General features: G+C 33.0%; 2 protein-coding genes across 2 annotated transcripts; one reads left to right on the plus strand and one right to left on the minus strand.

Moving 5' to 3' along the window:
- Window positions 1-498: 498 nt before the first annotated feature.
- LOC110716849 (cell number regulator 5-like) lies at window positions 499-8,612 on the minus strand. Its single transcript, XM_021895495.1, has 4 exons — window positions 8,385-8,612; window positions 7,696-7,943; window positions 6,494-6,714; window positions 499-907 (listed from the first exon to the last, which is right to left on the minus strand). The coding sequence occupies exons 2-4, from the start codon at window positions 7,868-7,870 to the stop codon at window positions 737-739; spliced, it is 567 nt and encodes a 188-aa protein (XP_021751187.1). The 5' UTR covers window positions 7,871-7,943; window positions 8,385-8,612; the 3' UTR covers window positions 499-736.
- An 11,641-nt stretch (window positions 8,613-20,253) lies between these two features.
- LOC110716868 lies at window positions 20,254-21,843 on the plus strand. Its single transcript, XM_021895520.1, has 6 exons — window positions 20,254-20,587; window positions 20,667-20,845; window positions 20,937-21,041; window positions 21,136-21,205; window positions 21,294-21,392; window positions 21,498-21,843. Exons 3-6 carry the CDS (start codon window positions 20,965-20,967, stop codon window positions 21,588-21,590), a joined length of 339 nt encoding a protein of 112 aa, XP_021751212.1. The 5' UTR covers window positions 20,254-20,587; window positions 20,667-20,845; window positions 20,937-20,964; the 3' UTR covers window positions 21,591-21,843.
- Window positions 21,844-23,033: the final 1,190 nt, after the last annotated feature.

A 23,033-nucleotide genomic window follows, 5' to 3' on the forward strand; every position in this document is an offset into this window, starting at 1 on the left:
AGCCTGTTGATTCTTTTTTTTTTTTTTTTTTTTTTTTTTTTTTTTGAAATGTAACAGCTAGTTGCAACAGCCATGTTTTGAAAGTTCAGTACCTTGCCATTAATTATGTCAGAATTTTAATTTTCCTTTTTTTTTTTATTATGTGTTAATCGGTTGCTGTAGAAGAAGGTTTAGTACTCTACCGGAAGTACTCTACCTGATACAATTTGAAGTTCAATACCTTCCCTGATACAAATGCCAAAGTTTAGTACTCTTTGGTGCATATTACTCGTTAGATTTATTGTGTTCAATCAAAGTATAAAATTTTATCATAAAAATTTTCATAATGTTTACTACAAAGAAATTCATAATCAAAGATAATAATTTATCAAAGTTATACACTAGTGATCATGAAAATAAAACTATTACACTTATCCTATACGAGAGGAGAAAATGATAGACTTGGTCTACCATTGTTACAAAAAAAAACTCGGTTTTTGCATCAGTACACGTCCAACAGATTCGAAGCCCTCTTTCTACTTTTTAGCTCCATTTTCCACTATGATTACAAGTATATAAAAGATCAAAATGTCTGAGAAAGATGATTACATAATCCCTCCAGGTCTCTCAGAGAGATATTGATATTCATGACATGAGACTTGACAATTCACAAAGCAGCACATTGACAGCCTAGGATTCTATGATGGTAACTTGAAATCACAGCATGGTCGACAAGCCAGGATAATACAGGGAAGCATCACTCTCCTGGATGCGGTTCCATTTTCTGGACAGGTGGAGCGGTAATTACAGGTCGTTTAGGGTCACTGTAATTGGGATCACCAGTTCTTTCACATATCTCCCTGTATTCTTGACACAAGGCACATAGATGACAGAAAAAATGAGTTGCAAAATCTCCACAGGGTGCCTCCTGTGTCACAATAATACCAGAGATTAAAACAATGAAGCTAAAGGTTTGAGGAAAAAACTAAATCCATCCTGTAGATCAAAAAGAAATTGGAACAACAGAATTGTATAAGAACTCTGCAACTAAAAGAAATCTTCGCAAAAGACACGTAGACAATACAAATGCTAAATAGAAGATAACTGGAACAAGATGAACGTAATCACAGTTTACATAATATGAGCTTTATGACCTCCAGATGGCTATGTTTTCGCAGGACAAGGTTGAACTACAAATCTAATGATAAAATAACATATCCAATAGGCATAGTTTTAATATCCTATCATAAAGAGTAAAATTGTGGAGCACACTGATGAATTTAATCAATTAATCTTCATCGTTGTCCACAATGGCACTAATAAAAATACAATATACAATCCATTATTCCTCCTCTGCAAGTGCAATTGCCTTAATCTTAGCAGTAAATTCAATAATTTATTCTAATCCCTATCCGACTGTAAGCCAATAATCATCATGAGAAGATGAAGAGCAAGCCGTTGGCACTGGTGGACTGGTGGTGGATGGCAACCCATCTCTGAACCCTAAACAGGTCCCATGCCTTCTGAGTTGGGGTGGGGGAGAGGAAGTAATGGATGGAAAGAAGAGACACTTCCTTCAACCCTTCTAAAATTTGTTGCTGCAATGTCCCCGTAAAGCTCATTTCCCTCTTTTAAAACAAGCAATAAAACATGCACTCATCCTAATTTCAAACCTCAAAGTATGATGAAAGCTTTTGTAACACCTACTTCATTATTTTCTTTAAAAGCTTCATTTTGTCAAGATTGCTACATGACAACATTCTCCCACTTTCCTTTTTTTTTTTTTTTTTTTTTTGGTCATTTTTTAGGTCATTTTAATTATTATTTTTAACCCTATGTTTCTCCAACTTTCCTCTACCATAAATCCCCAACAGCCAACACCCCCCATTCCCAATGAAATCATCCTAACACCAAAACTCGTCTATACCCAACAACCTGCTAGGAAATAGCATGGTTTACAGCAATAAAAATGGCAGAAAACAGAAGAAAAATGGTGATTATATTGATAAGATGAGAATTACACTAGTTTGGATGATAATTCCACTTTCGAGAGGTGGATTCTCTCCAAGTATGAGCTTTCGAGAGGCTCACTCTCTCCCAATAACAATCCTCACAATATTCAACATATGCTTATTCTTCCTAATGAGGCCTATTTATAGAAAATCCCTCCTAACAAACCTGTAACTTATTCCCCAAGTTATTACTAATAGACTATGACTAACATACCTTTCCCCCAAATATTAATTCCTTGCACAACCTTGACCCACGTTGACCACCACATCACCACCTGGCCTCACCAGCCATTACCAAACTTCAAACCCACTACCCAACCACCAGGAAACCTGCCCAAACACCACAAAATCAATTAACCCCCAGGGAAACCCATCCATCTTTTCCAATAACCTAACCCCACCGCACAACCAACATTTTCACTCCAGAGAAAGTCATTTACAATGATGATCCTCAATGATAAATACTGGACTGTAAGTATTAGAGTAGATGTCTTGCTCAATGATAATCCACAAGAGCAGGGGTGCTAATCGACGAGAGGTGCTCGACTCAACCCGAAAACTTTTCATTTGTGCTCGATTCGTGCTTGAAACTCGCTAAAATCAGCACTCATTTGCTCGACTTGTGCTTGTTAAAATTTCTTCCAAAAACTCGATTGAGCTCGGAACTCAAAATGTTTACTATTCCAAGAGTCCAAGCTCAAGTCAAATAGTCCAGCTAAAGTTGAGTTCAAGCCCGAAACAAACTTGGGCCCAAAGGTAGAACCAACATTTAAATAACCCAAGGCTCAACAAGAACCTAAGTTATTCTTATTTTTACAAAAGGGACTTAAAGCTCTTCTTTTTATAACCTCTCTTTGTTGATACTCTTTATTTTTTTTTTTATGTGATACTTAGGTGTTATTTGGTTGCCTTTAATTTCCATAGGCACTCACATTTTCCATGAATATTCTTTTGGCCATATTGTTTGGTTGACATTATAAAATAAAAATAGAGGAAGCCATAATTCATGGGAATTTCTACTTCCCACAAAATATGGGAATTAATTTACCCACCCCACTCTTGGTCATTCACAATCCCTAGAATTCACAAATTCCAATATGAACCAAACACATTTGTTTAATTCCTAGGAATTTTTATAAAGGAAGTGATTTCCCATGAATTAGAATTTCCTATGGGAATTTATTTCCTACATCAACCAAACGAGGCCTTAACAAATCATGATTTAAGTTTTTATTTTTATAATCTCTTTGCTCAACAAGACTACTTTATGCTAGCTCTTTCTCACCCACTACCCACTTCTTTCTTTCTCTGTCCTCTTCCCATTACATTGTTTCATTTGTTCAATCTTTATCAATATTGCCTACTTGTACAATAGTCCTTAATTATAATTTAATTAAGTCCCCTTTAAACTTAAAATGGGGTGACATAGACATAAGTACTAACTTCTCTCTAAAAAGATACCAAATTTTTTATTTACATAATTATTAAAAAAATTATCAAACTGCTCACAAGCTTATCGAGCCGAGTTATATCTTGATCTACTCGTGCTCGTTAAAGTTACGAGTCGAGTCGAGTTTTGACAGGCGATGACCTTGCTCAACTCGATTAGCACCCCTAACTCAAGAGCAACCTCATCCCACAAGAAGTATTTGGTAGATGTTTTGCTTCTCTCAATGATAATCTTGATTTCAATAGTCATCCTAGGTGTGAAAAGCTTAAATCACTCATTTGTTGCTTGCGATGATTTACTTTTAGGCCATGTTATTTTTCACCTTATTTTTACTTATTTAGGACTAATCCGAAAAAAATAAATTCAAATCAGAATAACAATAAAGTATTAACATATTTTATTGTTTTATGCGTGATTTTTTATCGCTAAATATCTTTAAATTCGTAATAAAAAACAATAATGAAAATTACATATTAATAAAATACACATTATTATGAATCTAACAACACCCACACTTGATATTTTCTTTTCTTATAGATTAGCGTATATATTAGGTCAAAGTTTAGTCAAATTACACAATCAAATCAAATCAAATCAAATAATATCAAATTAGATCAGAAAAAATAAGTTCAAATCAAAAGGCCCTTATTCTCTAGAGGTGACAAAGCGAAATTTTTTCTGTGGCATTCATTCAGAGGTTTAAATCATTTATCTCTGAACTTGGAATGGTTAAAGAAAGTTCACCCTTTAAATATCTGGGTATTCCTTTATCAAGTAGTACGCTCTCTATAAAAGTGAAAACCACCAGCTGATAAATATATTAGTAGGGTGAAATCTTGTGTGGTTAAGAAGCTTTCTAATGCTGGAAGACTCCAATTGACATCCATCTGCACCTTATTGAAGCCAGACTTTCTTACTCTCTAAGAAAGGCATTAGTGCTACTGAACTTCTCTGTAGAGCTTATCTTTAGAGTGGTGATATTTCAGGCTCTGAAAAGACTCCTACTGCTTGTAAGCCTAATGTTGCTTTATCCAAGTTGCTATGGCTCTAAAACGACAAACTCAGGTTGAAGTGGATTCATGCCTATTACATTAAATCCAGGAACATCTTACCCATGGAGAGTCCTAAAGCTGCATCTTTGATTGGTGAGAAAGATCTTTGAGTGTAGGAGGTATGCTGGTACAACTGGTGAATGGCGTAATTTCTGGCTAATGACTTTTTCGATAAAAAACCTTTACTAGCATTTAATGGGTGATTTTGAAACAAATGGATTGGAGAAGAGTAATTCATTGCAATAAAGCTAGTCCGAGAAGTTTGTTTGTTTTAGGTTAGCTATTCAAAATAGGCTAAGTACAAAAGACGTGCTTCTTTCTAGGAGGATTCAAGTTAACCAGGAGTGTGTTTTACATCGACAACAAGGGGAAATAGTTCAAAACTTGTTTTTTACTTGCAGATACTCTTTTTCAACATAGGATAGAGTTCTACACCCTACACTGTAACAGAAATGCCGGATATATGGCAGAGGAGGTGGCCAGTGCTATCATAATGGCAAAGAAGAAACATATAGGTAGCAGGTTGTATTGAATCTTATATGCTGAGGATGTGTATTGTATTTAGAGGCAAAGGAATGGCAAAATTTTTGGCAAGAACATGAAGTCTGCTGATCAGGTTTTTACGGAGATAACTTTTAATGTTGCTTGTAGGCTTAATGAAGACTGATAGAGATAGATGCTGACTTATTGTGTAGGCTTTTAGTGATGCTCTGCTTCCACCCTTCATAGAAGATAGAAGTTAAGTGTTGGTTTGTGTTTTGGTGGTTGTAGACTTTTGGTTTGTTTGTAACTTTCCCTTTTGGCAATAAAAACTTTACTTGTCAAAAAAAAAAAAACAATAAAAAAAAAGGTCAACCACAACCACAAACAAAGAGAAAAGGCAAATAAGAGAAAGGGAGAGATTTAGAAAGACTGACCACAATAAAAATAATAGTAATAAATAAATAAAATTGATGCTCGAATTTGACCATAAATGCTCAACTTTTGGAAGATTAAGGTCAGATTTTAACCTAAAACTCTCAATTGTGCAATGCGGTAGTGGAGATGGCAGCATCTGGCAAGTGAGCAACAGTGGTGGCACAGTACAAAAATACAGTTGTAACATTTCCATTTGGCCATATTGTAAAGGATTTGTCCAGTTGAGTAAGAGGCATTTCACAAACCAGTGATCTCATATTCTCAACTGAACCACTTGTTCCATTCCTCAATTGAACATTACATCCTGTGTTTCACTCAAAAGTTACTTGCTATTCAAAGACTGTAAAAAAATCCCCCATGTCTCCCATATATTAGCTCTTAGCCTCTAATAATCTACTTTAACTACTCTAATAGCACACAATTAATATATAGTCCTAAGAGACTTTATAATCATATTTGAATCACGCGATAACCACAAAACAGCCCAGGATCAACGCATCATTTCTGTTCACATAACACTGAACATTATTGCAATTATGACCAAAACCGTATTTAAGTACCATATGTGGTGGAGTATGGTGTTGGTGAAGATCTAGAAGATTGTGGAAAAATTAAGAAGATAGAGTGAGGAGAGAGAGTGGGTCGGTGGTGGAAGATGATCTATGAGGATTGAGAGTGGGCATGATGGTGGAAGAAAATATAACGGAACGGAGAGAGGTGGTTGCAGTAGGCTTTGATTCCCAATTTACTTGTCAACCCAAACACACAAGGAAATTTGGGGTTTTTAATACCTTTCCTTATCTCTCCTTTTCCTCATATCTTTTCCTAAATCCTCTCTAAAGCAAACGATCCCTAAAGTTATGTCTTCTATATAAGAAACTAATCATAAAAAGAATAATTTAGTGACCGTCTAAAAAGCAAACAGCAATAAACAGCAATTCATAAACCTCCAATAATCTTACACTACACAACTACAAGAAGTGAGGATGAAATTCAGAAGCATGCTTCAGGTATATGGAATTACATCTCCTATGTATGGGAAATATAAAGCCAAGAAAATAAATATAACATAGATGACATACCGGCAGATTGTACTTGGTTCGAAGAGTCCTTCGATAGTTGCAAGAATAAGACGAAAGAAGGCATCCAGGCAACCCCAAAAGTATACAATACAAGAAACAACCACTGCTGGCTAGGGTCCAAAGCATACAATGAACCACACAAGGTCCTGCCAGAGTTCCAGAACCCAAAAACTCGGCATTCTTAGCAAAGAGATAGCAAGGGCAAAAGGTACCTATACAACCTGCATTGAGTGAATAGGACAAAGTAAGGTATCCAGATACGATGTATTAAATGCACAAGTAACATAATACTATGGGTAATATTAATGAAAATTTTCTGTTTGGGTATCCAAGATATAAAAATCCCTCTCAGTTATCTCTGATTTGCAGTATTCCCAATTCAATGATCCAACCTAAGTAGCATGTACAACTCTCAACTAAAATACTGACATTGTTCAGAGTTTATTTTTTTTTTTTAAAGAAAGAAAAGAGAGAGAGAGAGAGAGAGTAAAACAATGGTGTACACTGGGACTAGGCACCAAAATGAAAATTTATTGATAGGATTATTACTCCAAGATAAGCAAGATCAAGACACATAAGAAGAGACTCGATGACATAATGCAATTCTTAGAACATCAAATATTGTCGAAGACCATGTGGTAGGACCAATTATTTTGATGGAAAACTCAAAAACTAATCTGGTGGTAAATGTATAATCCAAAGTGTAAACCTACATGCATAAAACCATTAGCTGAGCTTAAATCGAATCAGAGGCAGTATCAAATACGAAGTAAGAGTTTTGTGAAGGATTTCGAGTAACAATTATATCAATAAAAATATATGAAGTATATTGACCACATGTGGTATTACATGATGATCCCAACTTTGTACTTTAGGCACTCGTAAGAACATTCCCTTCAATTCACCTAAACAAAATTAACATGCACCATAATAATGTGTCTATAAACCAGTGTAAAAAAAGAAACACCTAACCAATCTCTTCGAAATCCATCATGTGTATAATTCTTTATAGTTTATATTCACTTCAAAGGCACAATGCGAGAAATCTAACTAAGTCATTAATTCTTTATAATGAAAAAATCAAGATAGATATCACCTACAACTACATATTTCAGTATTTTTTTTTAATATGCTCAAATTGCACCTTTGACAAACCCATCCTTGTGTTTTAATCAAGTGTCACAAGTCAGATAGTAGCATACAGCTCGGTGTATCGTCGCAACAAGCACAGATTCCAGAGGACCATTGCACAGTGCCATCACTAATCGAAATCGAAGCAGAAGCTTCATTGTTCCCTGCAGTTAAAGCTTCATAATCTTCCTCAGACTGCCCCAGGGGTATATAAGGAGGTGGCACATAGCTCCCATTTCCTTTCATATTCGTTATTCAGAACTGAAAAAAAATAACAACACTGCCCAAATCCTCTCTTCAATCAGCTGCAAACTTTTTTCTGATAAAGATTTCCCAAAAAATAAATCAATTGCAAAACCCAGGAATTATTCAAAAACAAAATATAAAATTCAATTATCCAAGAAAATTGAAACAACAGTAAAGTTAAATAATACTCCGTGTGAAGTATAAAATAAAATAAAAACCCAGAATTTTGCCGTGCATTACAAAAATGAAAAACATCACAAACCAAAAATTTGACTGAAATAACACCCATAAATTATTCAAAAAGGACAATATCAAATTCAAGAAATCCAAAACTAATCAACAAATCAATAGAATAACAACCCAGAATTTTCCTGTTGAATACAAAAATGAAAAACAGCAAAACCCAAGAACTGGTTTGAAGGGTTTTATGAACAATTGAACCTTCAAATCTGATTTATTTTTTTGGATTGTAAGTTACCTAAGAAATTATTGAAAAAAAGAAAAACATTTTTACCTACGAGAGTTTGCGAATCTTCTCCAATACGTATTCAGAAAAATGTCGAGATTCCAATCTGGTCGGATAAATTTTGTATTTCCTGTCGGTCTTCTTATTTGTTCCTCAAATTTGGGGATTTTCTTTTACAAATTTTATTTTTGGGTTTGAGGGAAATTGGATAGTGCGGGTAACTGAGTAGGGGTGCTAATTGAGCACAGCCGCTCGTGAATAGCTCGAAGCCTCAAACTCAACTCGGTCAAAAACTCGACTCAAGTTCGCTTGAGTTCGTTTGAATCAGCTCAAAAATCAATAAGTGTACAAGAAATTCAATATTTTTATGCTCTTTTATATTTAAAAACAAAAATTTATCTTGAAAATTAATAAATTTAAATTAATATAGTTGAGTAGGAAAAATTTACGAAATTTTGTCAGAAAAACCTTTAAAGCAACTGTTTTGTCAAGAAAAACATAATAAAATATTTTTGGTAACTTAAAACCTAATTGTTGTTATATAATATATGTATTTAGTGGATGTCCATTATACCCTTATGATTATTTTAGGATATTCTAGATATACTATATTTATTATTTTACAAGGAAACTCTAATTGTATCATATATATATATATATATATATATATATATATATATATATATATATATATATATATATATATATATATATATATATATATATATATATATATATATATATATACTCTCCTACATCATTGATTAAGAAGAAAATCCATCTATTCTCTCCCCTACTTTCTCCTATCCCCTTTATTTCGTAACACGTTATCAGCACCACCTCTAGCCGACTGAGCAAGACCATATCCCATCAATTTGTATGAATTTTCTGTTAGAATATGATGCAAAAGCTATTTACGATTGATTGAAACCATACCTCAAAAGATTAGTCTACGGAGGAATTACTATTGAAATCTAACATCGTTCTTGATTGAATAAGTATTCAAGCACGCATCAAGAGGTAAGTTTACACTTGTAATTATTAAAATCCAGAATTAAAATATGTGTGTGATTCGACAATGATGTTTGGAGTTTCCGCAAATTATTAAATTTGTCAAAACTACGTATCCTTATACCAAGAGTCTTTCCCTTTTGATCTTAATTTTTCCTACGTTAATCATTTTATTAACTATTGTGTTGGAAGAATTAAATTACTATTACTTTGTATTAATCTTATTTAGATAAGCAGATTGTTTGTTATGGGATTTCTTGGATATCCAAGCCTGGAAATTTTTGTTTTCATGTTTAATACTGATTATAGTGGGTTTAATTAATTTTTGTTTTGGGGGCTTGTTTAATTTATTCACCTAATATTATGTCGACATGATGATTTGCTCATCTTCTCTCTTTTCCTTAAATGATAATCTTTACGATAACTATGCCGATTTCATTTGAACTATTCAAGTATTGTATTGGGGTAGCCCCAAAAACCCCTATTTGCTTGAATATTCTAATTGTACGCATAGATTGTTAAGAGTATTGGTAAATTCATGACTACTTTTACATAATTTGTAAACCTAAAATATTATATTCAAGAACCAAAAACCCCTAAACTTGCTTGAAAGTTTTGTTTATACATACGTTATTCATCGCCTAACCAAGCATTATTTGCTTGGAAATTATTTCCTTAACTCACTGCATCTAGTTGGATAAATTGTTTCCTTGGTTTTGATTGACTTTGAGAAAAATCCTAGTTTTATATTGGATATGTTTTGTTGTTTTTAGTGTTTACTCTTTATTTGGTGTAGTGAACGAGTTATGCCATTATAATTTCATGATTTCGCCTGCTAAATTTTGAGACTATCACACTTGATTAGTTTTATCACATTATTTTGCTATGTGTATGTGTTAAGTTTACTATTAATAATCTAAGATTATCAGTTAATCATGATAATGTATATATAATATTTATTGCTCATGGTATATATGTTTATATCTTATGCTCTGTATTTTAGGTGGCATTGGTTTTGTATATTAAATTATTATGTGGCTAAGTGCATTGCTAACGAAAGTCAAACTAATTTTGATTTAATTTGTTATGTATGTAGTACACATATTGGGTTATATATATCTAGCTTCATGAGGAGCCTAACTTTGATTGAATTAAGTGATTGTGTTGAGTGTAGATTAAATTTTATAGTCGATTTTTTGTTATGGTGATGCATTGGAGTCTTTAACGATGATTGTAATATTATTTTTACTTTTATGAGTGATATTACTTACACTTGAATGGCGCCATATTTTTATTGACCATATGAATATTTATTTAAAGATATTTTACGTCATTATCAAAAACTAAATTTCATGAGTATTGTTTGGTCATTTGATGATATATAACATTGTTTTAATTAACCTTATGAATGATGAGATTTCTAATACTACTCATACCATGTCATGAGAGAATATACAAAAGTTTTGAATAGTATTCTATCTAGATATAGAACTCATGGTGAGAATTGAATGAATAAGAATTTGTGTAGTTGAAGAATAACATATATGCTTACGTGATATTTCCTTAATTATATATTATATATGGAAGAGTTCATAAGAATATCTATATGAGCAAGAATAAGTGTTATGAGTTCAAGATAATAAACATGACATTGTGAGTAACTTACTTGAGTAATGTATTATTTATGTTCATAGTTTTAAGAATTTGTGATAAAGATTAATATAATTTGGCTAGAGCTGAGGAACAAGTAAGAGTTTTATATAAGAATAATTTTACTTTTCTTGATACATGTTATTGCCAAAAGAATTTATGACTTAAACGGTGCAAGGGATTTTAAAGGTTGTTGGATTAAGTCCATAAACCCATATACAAGGATTAGGGGGAGATAGTAATTATTTCATTATTTTATGTAATCCTTGCACATGAATAATAATAAGATACATTGATGGTCAGTTTGGTACATATATTAGCTTAAGTATCAATGTTTTATTTAATAGGGGTGACCACAACATTATTTAATATTTAGAACGACACCATCTAGATCGAAGATGGATATGAATAGATGATATTGGTTATATACCAACTGTAAATGCCCCAATTAAATTTGATGTCCCAAAAGGACAATATTAGTTGCTGATGAACCTAAAGCACGCTTGAAGCGTGGTAGCCAAGCTCAATAGGTTCCAGAGATAAGAATCTTTAAACAGAAAAGAGCAATTATTGACAATCGCAAATTTGAGGAAGTGATGCATTCTGATAGATCTCTTGAAGAGATTATGTTTAGTAAAATGGATATATACCATGATTATATAGAATACTCCAGAAGAGTATAGAATGTCCAACAAGCTTAGCATGTATCAAGATTATAGTCAAAGCTCTAACAGAGTATAAGTTCATATTGGATCAAGTATTATATTAGTTGCTTGTCTTGCCAATTATATAAAGAAACACATGTTGGTGTTCTAATATCACATCATAGTCATGGCCATGCATAAAGTAAATTTAAGTGATCACTAGTGTTGGAAAAATGACCAGAATTTAAATTTAGATAAACGATTGGATGTGATGATTAAATTAGGCCATCCGGGTTCAATAAATACCCGTTATGAAAACCTAAAATTTCATTTGATAATGTGCTGACACTCTCTCAGTGTTAGATATATGAAATGAATTAAATGGCAAGACATAACATTGAGATTGAGCTATAATAATTTTGTGTTGATGAAAATTTCAAGAGTTAATAGGTTTTGATTTTTATATATACGAAAGAGTAGTAGGTGACCAGGAGTTTACCAAAATAACTTATGTATTATTTTCAAGTATTAGGTGACCAGAAGCTCACCAAATACACTATTTAAGTCTTCAAAGATCTAGAAGATCACCACCTAGTAGAATTACAAGCAAGTGATTTACGCTTGTATACCAATTCTTTTTATTGGGGCTATTATATGTCAGCACATTAGAAAGAGGAGAAGAAGGAAAATGTACAACTGCACAACACATGTCTCCCCATTGACATTGATCTCCAGAAGAGAACATATTATGGAAATTGTAATAATAAATACACATGCAATGTAAAGTTAATGAAGAAATGATTCTTCATTGAAATTCTTCTCCAGAAGAGATAAATGTTGTTTAATACAAATCTTCTAAGAGATAAATTTTGATTGTGATCCTCGCAATGAAATGAATTTTAATGCAAATTTATATACTAAGTTGGTATAGAATTAGACGCCCCTATAAATGAGATACTTTACCAACTTAGGGGGAAAAGAATCGGAAAAAGTTGGAAATCGAAAAGAATTTGATGATCCCTATAATGGTAGTTTGAAAAGTTATATGCCAATTTTTGTCTATATATTATCAAGATATGTTACACATTTATGATTTGATTTGTATTCAGTTATGACTTATGTTGCATAGCGTTGAAGATACATTTTGGTCATATTATGTGTATACATTGAGATAAAATCTTGCCAATTATACTTGAATCACTACACATGAAGTGTGAGTTGTATGATCGGTTCCAAAATAAAGATATGATATGTGGCACGATAGTGCAGTTAACTCTTTTAATATTGTAATAGTATATAAATACCATAGAGTATGAAATACCCCAAAAGTGGTATAAATATTTGAATTATTACAATAGATGGTCTATTATGTAAGAAAAGTTATGATGGTACCAATGAGAAACGTATTCAGATATCATTGGTAAAATAGCATGCAAATTAAAATTGTACCTTGAGGAATTATATGATACCGGAATATGATGGAACCGATATATAATATGCATATGCAGAAGGAATGGACTTGTGCATAAGGGATAGAAACATATGTCCATTTTGATTTCGACATGAAACTAAGATAATAAATCAAAAGCTTATCATGGACAAGAAGTCCAATGAAATATGAATGCTAATGATCAAAACTTTATCATGGACTAGTAGTCCAATTAGAAAATGGATTTCTGAAATCCACACTGTACAATGTTTGCATTTTGAGTCTTTAATTTATGTGCATGTTTGAGTTTTAGATTTATGCATCACTCATTGTATGAATAGGATGTAGTTTGATGCATTACTCATTACATATATATTTTGTTTAATGTGTTATCATGAATTCTACATCTCATATTACATGCATTAGTAATAGTTGTATACAACAACAATTGTGTTATATGTGAATGTTTTTGGTATGACGAGTTTATAATTATGATGAAGACTTACAAGAAGAAACTTATACTCTGATGGGCTTATAATTGTGATGAAAGTTTATATGATGACGATCCAATTACATGTTATGTATCATGCATGCATGAAAAGTTTCCGAAGAACTTACATACAACATATTCAAATATCTAGCCCTTCAAATTCTATATTCTAAAAATGACAATGTTGATATTGTTATCAAACTCATGGAGAGTATTGGCGACTAAGTTATTGAGATATCAACCTGAAGTTTAACCATGTGAGAGTTAATCGATTTTGTACACATTGGAGAACTCTCGTATAAAATCCAAAATGTCTAAAGAAGAATAGTAATGAGATATATTATAGTAAGAATCATCTTCTTATGGTCCAGAAGAACCATGAGTAAAGTATATAATAATTACTTATTTTATATAAAACTAATTCATATAAACTTAGATAATGATATCAAGGTATCACGGGTTGCCATAAATTATTATCAATATTTGATTATCAATAGCTACTTTTACGACCTCTAGAAGTAGACATAATTTTGATGGTAAGACAACTTGAAACAAAAATGTCATATAAGATAGTGGTTAAACGCAACATAGGTATTGTTCTCACAAGTATGGATAAACGAAGATGCTTTACAGTGAAGATTCAAGTTTGATCAGGGAAGATCAACTATCAAGTAATGATAGTTAGCTACAAGTGTGAAGTTACTAAGGCATTGGATCATTACATCGGAAGATCTCAAGTTATGCATTCATCAGGGGGGGGGGGGGAATACGCGCTGCACTCTTTTTCCCTTAACCATGGTTTTTTCCCACATTGGGTTTTCCTAGTAAGGTTTTTAACGAGGCAGCATGTCAAGGCATATTATGAAAGTGTTGCACTCTTTTTCCTTCGCTAGGTTTTTATCCCATCGGGTTTTTCCTAGTAAGGTTTTAATGAGGCACACTATTTGATAAGGATCATCTAAGGGGGAGTGCTATATAATATATGTATTTAGTGGATGTCCATTATACCCTTATGATAATTCTAGGAAATTCTAGATATACTATATTTATTATTGTACAAGGAAACCCTAATTGTATCACATGTATATATATATATATGTACTCCTACATCATTGATTAAGAAGAATATCCATCTATTCTCTCCCCTAATTTCTCCTATCCCCTTTATTTCATAACAATTGTAAATTTATTTTGTTTAAGACAACCAAGACCCCTAATTCACTTAATTAATCTCTAATTTCTCTTTTTTTTTTCCTAATTACCCTCTAACTCTCACTTAACTATTGAATAATTAAATTAATTTACAAATTTTTTTTAAGAAAAAACAAACAAAAACCACCACCACCCCATCCACCAACAACCAGCCACCCCCTCCCCTTCCCCCTCCTCCATCCGAGCTGCCGCCTAGAACCCCCCCACTCTCAGAGACCAACTTCCACCGCCGCGTTCGTGGCCTTGGCTGCTACCCGAGCTCCCCTGCTTTGACCATCCCTCCTCAACAACACAACACACAACCCAAGTCTCGCCGCAACAACTATCCTTCGCCAAATATTAGCAATCACAATTTAAATCACAAAACCGCCTAGCCCACCTTCAAACTGTCACAAATTCGACTCACCAATCAGCGTTGGCCATCGCCCAAGTCTTGCCGCACCAACTCCCGTCGCAGCCACAACCTCACAGCCGTGCTATTGGGTACTGGGTTTTTCGAGTTAGGGTTTAAGAGGATGGTTGCGGCGAGGGTAAAGGGGAAAGGTAGGAGGATTTAATCGGCGGTGGAGGTGGGTCGCCGGGGGTGGGGGAATCTAGGCGGCGGCTGGGAGGGGGGGCTGCTGCCACGGGAGGGGACAGGGAGAGGGTGGCTTGCTGGTGGTGGGGGTGGTGGTTACTGTTTTATTTTTTAATTTATAAATTAATTTAGTTATAAAATGGTTAAGTGAGAAGTTATGGTTAATTAGAATAAATAATGGAAAATTAGAGGTTAATTGAATGGATTAGAGGTTTTAGGTTGTTTTCAACAAAAAAAATAATTTACAATTAGGTTTTAAGCTGCAAAAAAAAATTTATAAAGTTTTTCCTAACAAAAAAAAGTTGCTTTAAAAGGTTTTTTCTGACAATTTTTCTAAAAAGAAAATATAATCAACAAATTTTTGAAATTCAAGAGACCTTCACCTCTAATCGAGCAGCTCGTGATTGACTCGAAACTTAACAAGCACGAGTTGAGTAACCTTCTGCTCGTGATCGACTTGCTTGATTAACACCCCTATACGCGAGTATTTTATTACTTACTCCACTTTCTTTTTACGGCCGTAGTTTATTATTTGCTCCATTTCTTTATTTGGAAATTTTTAATAATATATTACTATTTTCTTCCCACTAGTGATCTGCACACATCATATTTTAATATTCTTCATATTCTCTCTATTCTTCACTTACACTGACTTTTGCTTTTTAGATTTTTTATTCTTTAACCAACCCCATTTTTACATAGTAGTATTTTATTACTTTCACTATTCCTCGTAAAAACTCCGCACGTAGACAAATGGAGCAAGTAATAAAGTACGGAGGGAGTATCTCTATTATACTGATACTCCCTCCGGATTTTATTACTATTAACTACTATGATTTGACCTATTTTGACAAATGTTTATGATCTATACATAAGAAAAAATATTTCTGATCAAAGGTTGGCATCGGCAAACGTGCCTAGGATAAATGGAGCTAGTGAAAAAATACGGAGAGATTATAAAGGAAAAGTTAAACGACGCCCGCATCTTAAAGTGTAGTATACTTCGTATAAGGTTACTCAATTCTCGTTAAATATTACTCCGTATTTGGTTTGGAGTCGTTGGAATTAGTATTCCCTCCGTTTTCTGAAGTGCCCCATTTTTCAAAAACGACCATTTTTATTTAAGTGCCCAATTTCCAAATTTGGAAACCCCACTCACGTTGTATATTATTTCTCTTTCTTTCTTTTAACCCCACTAACATTTTATAATATTTCTCCCTCTCACATTATACCTAATGGTCCCCTATTTATATTTCTCTTTTTTACTTTTTCAAATGTTTTATTTGAATTTCTATTTAACGACAAAATATTACTTAGGTTGACATTGTAAATGATCATCTTACCCTTAATTTTAATTGTTATTACTTCCCCATCCATGCTCACCTTTAAGCCACAAATTCAGACCACCACACGACATCACCTAAACTACCACCAAGAGTAAGACCCCGGCCACCACCACCACCACCTTTTATTTTTTGATTCTAATCAATGCGAAGACGTAATGCAATCACGAAAGCATTGGGCGGTGAAGAAGAAGTGTTGAAGTTAGTTGAATAGTTGTCGGAAATAGTAGGAAATAGTATAGCACCCGTGCGATGCACGGTTTACTAATAATCTTCATTTTTATTTCGTGTAAAATCTTAAATTAATTGAATATAAGAATAATACTTAATTTCCTTAAATTAGTACATTAATCATCATAAATTCTTTTCAATGTTAATCTTAAAATATTCTAGATACGAACCTCTTGAAAGGATATAATTAAATGATGTATAGCCGAAGTACTTATTAAAACAATTTTTTACTCTTATTTTTAAATGATCCAAATTACATACAACAACTTAAACTTAACATCTTTATTTTGCATCCCATCCATTAAAAAAAATAATTTATTTTACACTATGAGGGTTCTTCATCATATCTTCTAAATAGAATGAATAAGTCATCAAACTCATTCAATGTCATAATATTATAAACGTATGATGCATAATTCTCATATTTGTCTATCACTTATAAAGGATACAAGCTAAGATCTAAACTCTTGTCTCACCACTTTGTTTAATATCACCTAATACCCGCTTCAAGACCCACCGTACCTTATAATTACTCATCCGATAACCTATCCTACATTATGGCTACATACCTAAATTTATTTTCCAAATAGAAAAGTGGAATGTTGCTTTAGAAGGATTGTTAGACTCATTATCTCTAACTTAATTGTTTGCATGATGTCAATTATTATAAGCATTATTTGATTTTAGGGTTTTTCTAAGCTATGCCCCTAAGATAGTCGAGTTTCTAAGGTGTACCCATGATTTTTCAAATTTCTAAGTTGTGCCCATTAGAAGAATAATTAATTTACAATAGAAAAGTACAAATAATTTCATTCTATTTCCCATACAAACGAATACAAAATCCGGTATAATATTTTTAGTCCTCATTCACCAAGATATCCACACCTAGTTAATACTCGATCTCCCGCCCATCACTTATACAATCCTTACCCTGGCCTCACTAGTAGAGAAATGCTCATTTGCGTCGCCTCATTTGCGTCGCTTGTAGAAACAAACGAAGCAAATGATATAATTTAAGTTCAGTTTAAGTTATTTGCGTCGCTTATTTATTAAAAGTGCAACGCAGAACACTGATATAGGTTATTTGCGTCACTTATTACTAAAAGAGCGACGCAAATAATAATGTCATTTGCGTCTCTCTTTTAGGAACAAGTGACGCAAATGATTTTGTGAATAATTTTCGTTTCTATAGTGTAATTCCAAAACTGAAAACAAAAATAAAAAACCTTTCTAACTTTCTTCGTTTTCCCAAAACTTTTCTAAGTACCTCCTTCCTTCGTTCCCAGCAGCAGCATAAGGCACGAATTAGAGCAAAAATTCGAAGGTAATTAAGCTACCTCCTTCATTCGTTCCCAGCAGCAGCATAAGAAGAATTTTCGAGCAACAATTTCGAGCAAATTTTCGAGCATAAACGCACAGGTAACGATCCCTAAACTTGTGCACCGAATTCGTGAATTTAGGCTTTTTTTTTTATTGTAATTTTCCGTTTTTTTGATTGAATTCGAGCAAATTTTCCGTTTTTAATTGATTGTTATTTTTGTTTTGTTCAATCTTTGCTTCGTGAATTTAGGTTTTTTTTTATTGTTATTTTCCGTTTTTTTGATTGAATTCGAGCAAATTTTCCGTTTTTAATTGATTATTATTTTTGTTTTGTTCAATCTTTGCTTCAGAATTTAGGTTTTTTTGGGGCCAAATTTAATTAGCCTGGAACTGGGGAGAATTGAAATTGGGTATTGTTTTGTCTTTGTTGAACAATGTTTTCCTGTCAGAGATTATGGAGTGGGCAAATAGTGTTTGACAAAGGGAGGGTCTTCTATACATAAGAGTTGACCCAACAGTTTCACATTCTGATATCAAGTCTTCCATTGAACTCGGGCGGTACATAATTCCCTCTAAGATTAGCAGCTCTCTTAGCATCTCCAATTCCTCAATGCCCATTCCGTCTTTCAGCTATAACAGGAAGAAACAAATATTCCTGAGCAAACATGATTTTTATCCCCTCAAGGTAGAGCAAACCAGTTGAGCATATACAAACAAACAATTAAGCAAGCATACCATGTCCAAAATTCTCTCGCATGCCACATATTTGTTTAGAACATTATATTCTTGTGTCTTGCTGATTTTATCTTCGCATGGGATAACACAAGGTGCTGCTTTTATATGTTGTGCCCTGGCCATTAAAAGGACAAAAGGTCACCAATCTTCAGTAGACTTATTATGAAAAGTTGCTCACGTGAGCAAATTTAGCACTTAAAAGAGAATGCTCAATTTAGATTTTTAAGTATTGAAGGTGAATGTTGATTCACTTCTGGCCTTCTGTACTAACATCCAAGAAAGTGAAGAGAGAACAACTAAAACTTATTTGAGGCTAGGACAACTAAAACATGAAAAGTTACCAGAAGGGAATGAACTTCCAAACTCAGATTTTAGAAGCCTTAGTAGAAATGTTACCAGAAGGGAATGAACTTCCAAACTCCACATATCAGGCTAAGAAACTTATGTGCCCTCTTGGTATGGGGTACGTGAAAAATACATGCATGTCCTAATGATTGTGTGTTGTATCGAAATGAGCATGTTGATTTGCATGAGTGTCCAAGGTGTGGAGTTTCTTGTTATAAGATGAATGATAATGGTGAGTTGTGTAAGAAACGAACTCCGGCTAAGGCATTGTGGTATCTTCCAATTATATCGAGATTTAGGCGACTTTTCTCAGATGAAAAAAATGCAAAATTATTGAGATGGCATGCTGATGGGAGGAAGAAAGATGGGTTAATGAGACATCCAGCTGATTCTCCACAATGGAGGAACATTGATCGAAAGTTCAAGGTCTTTGGTCAAGAAGATCAAAATCTGAGGCTTGGGCTTTGTACAGATGGAATGAACCCATTTGGGACACTTAGTACCCAATATAGCACTTGGCCGGTTCTTCTAACTATCTACAATTTGCCTCCTTGGTTATGCATGAAGTCTAGATACATTATGTTGTCCCTTTTAATATCTGGGCCTAAACAACCTGGGAATGACATTGATGTGTATCTAGCGCCTCTCATTGAAGATTTGAAATTGTTGTGGAATGAAGGTGTCTCGATGTATGATGCATATAGTAAAACCAATTTCACTTTACGTGCCATGATTTTTTGTACAATAAATGATTTCCCAGCTTATGGGAATTTGTTAGGGTACACCGTGAAGGGAACAAAACCTTGCCCCATTTGTGAAGATGATTTGGAGGCATTGCGCCTAGACAATTGTGGCAAGCACGTATACATTGATAATCATAGACATCTTCCTGAAGACCACCCTTGCTTAACTGTTAATTAGGAAATCATCCCAAACAAGAGTGATGGGAATAGAGAAATGACCAAAGAAAATGTGCAAGTCAAAAGAAAAGAGGTTGATAGTGGTCACGAAATAAAAGAATCCAACACCAATCCAAAAAAACCTTTCTTGTGGATTTTGTGTTGGAAAACTTGACTCAAAAGTGTAGGTGTTTGAATGATTTCTTATATTCATTACCCGAAGATGAAAATGTGATGAAGATGATCGGTGATGTAAGAACCTTTAGTTATGAAATTGAAAGGGACATCATTATCAAACGAGAAGATGTCGATCAACTTCTCACGGGAGCGTGGCTTAATATTTCAATTTTGCAAGTTTTTATGATGTAAGATATTCAAATTTCAACCCTCCTAAAAACTTTAGTTTATTACCATTTCTAATATTATTACATGATATATATGTAGGGCTTTGAGTGATTATTCTCTCGATACGGCCGATGTGTTTCCCACTGGATTCATGTGTCCAGAGATGATTTCAGACACCTATTTGCGTTGTGATGCTGATCGTGTCCTACTATACATGAGAAATGCAATGGAAAAACAAAAAAAAAAAAGCACTTCATCTTATGCCCATACTATGAAAAGTATAAAATTAGAACTTTTTTTCTATTTAAACATTGCAAAAAAATGTTGGTAATACTTAATTATTTACAAATTTATGTCTAATTTATGTAGGAATCATTGGGTTCTTCTGGTATTATGCATGACTAAGCGTGAAGTCTACATCTTTGATTCTATGAGGCAAAAGCGAAATTTGGCAATTAAGTTTCCAATGACAAAGTAAGTTTGTTTGTTTATAGAGTCATGTGAATTAATTTAAGGTTAATGCTTTTATATAATTTGCACAAATATGTTATTTATTTCAAATGTGTAGTGCTTTTCGAAATTACAAGACACTAGGTGGACAATCTAAGGGAAGTAAATTGACATGGCATTTGGGACAGGTTTAACTTAATTCCTTACCCAAAATATACTTTCTTAATAATGTTATGTATAGCAATTAAATTGAACTAATTGTTATAATGTATGTAGTGTCCTCAACAATTAGGTGGACGTGAATGTGGCTATTACGTCACGCGTTATATGTTCGAAATAATGCAATATCATCATAATAGTGAGGACCTTATTACGGTATGAGGTGTCAAATATTTCATTTTTACTTAATAAATACAATTTGAAGTACTTACACTTGGATTAAACTTTTGCACTGATCTTTTGTTTGTGTTCTGCTAATAGGATTTTTCAAGATCTACACCGTACACAAATGAGGAGATAAACGAGGTTCGAGATATTTGGGCAGACTATTTTGTATGCAATGTTGAACTTTAGATCTACACTTACAAAACTCCATTTACTTGTTAGACTCTTGTTCTATTTGTTAGGATTGACATGAATGTATATATTTTGTTTACCAACAATTTGGGTTGGTTTTGGTGGTTGTGTTGAATGATGACTATAATGTCAATGGAATTGAGTTGTAAATTTATTGGACAGGTTTTTGATATGCTGCCGTCATTCCCAATTTTATGGGTAGGCCAAATTACAAAGGAAACTCTGCCAAAATTTATATTTGAATTCTTTATTATTGCTTCTTACTTTTTATTTTGTATCATATAATATATTTATATATCATTTGCATCGCTGATCATTAAACAAGCAAGCAACGCAAATAATTCGCTTTTGAATTTGTCAAACAAGATTCATTTGCGTCACAATATTGTAAAAAAGCGATGCAAATAACTAGAATTCGCTTCACCATTTAACACTATTTGCGTCGCGTTTTTATTAAAAAAAGACGCAAATAACACTCGTTTTTTGTAAATAAGCAACACAAATAATTATCATTTGCTTCGCACTTTTATAAAAGTTCGATGCAAATAAGAGTTATTTGCGTCGCACCAATGACGCGAACACTTGCTTCGCACTAGAACCGACGCAAATACACTCTAAAAGTGCGACGCAAATGAGCATTTCTCTACTAGTGCCTTCACTTTATTTTCATGGTATTTACATCCACTTATAATACATGCCTCATCACCTCCTTATTTGATCAAACATGTATCTTAATCATAACTTTTAAATTGAACTTAATATATTTTTCGAAACCTTTCAATTTTTTATACCAAAAAAAAAAAAAATCACATTAACACAAAAATGATAGTTATTAGTACCATTAAAAAAATAGCTCAGTTAGTTAAAGTTACCTTCCTATTTCCAGAGGATTATAAGATCGATTTTCATCACATATCATTGCGACTCTCTAAACAACAGAAAAATTTAAATAAAATAATAATTATTAAAGTGTAATACAAAACATTACTACGATATAACTATGCACTTTTATTTTTAATATAGTAATTAATACATCTATTGATTTTGTGATCGATTATTGTTTAATACAATTTCCTATATATTTGACAACAAACATTTACATCAAATACATACTTAAACAATGGATGTAAAAGCACGTGTGTAGACTTACCAGTTACCACTATACGTATACAAAAAATAGGAATTATCTAACAATTAATGTTTACATCAATTATACACTTAATATAACAAAAAAGTATTTTAGCTTGCTGGTATAAAAAAATCATAATACATAAAATCAATCTGATCTTCCGCAATAATAAAATTAATGCAATCCTAAAAAAATCATATTGAATTAATACGTTAGTGGATATTTACCGATATGACTGTAAATTTCAATCCATACTATTATGGAAAATACAGTCAAGATATGCAAATTATATTATTGGTGATGATTTATAT

The sequence above is a fragment of the Chenopodium quinoa genome, unplaced genomic scaffold (genome assembly GCF_001683475.1).
Source record: "Chenopodium quinoa cultivar QQ74 unplaced genomic scaffold, ASM168347v1, whole genome shotgun sequence".
Classification (NCBI taxonomy): domain Eukaryota; kingdom Viridiplantae; phylum Streptophyta; class Magnoliopsida; order Caryophyllales; family Amaranthaceae; genus Chenopodium; species Chenopodium quinoa.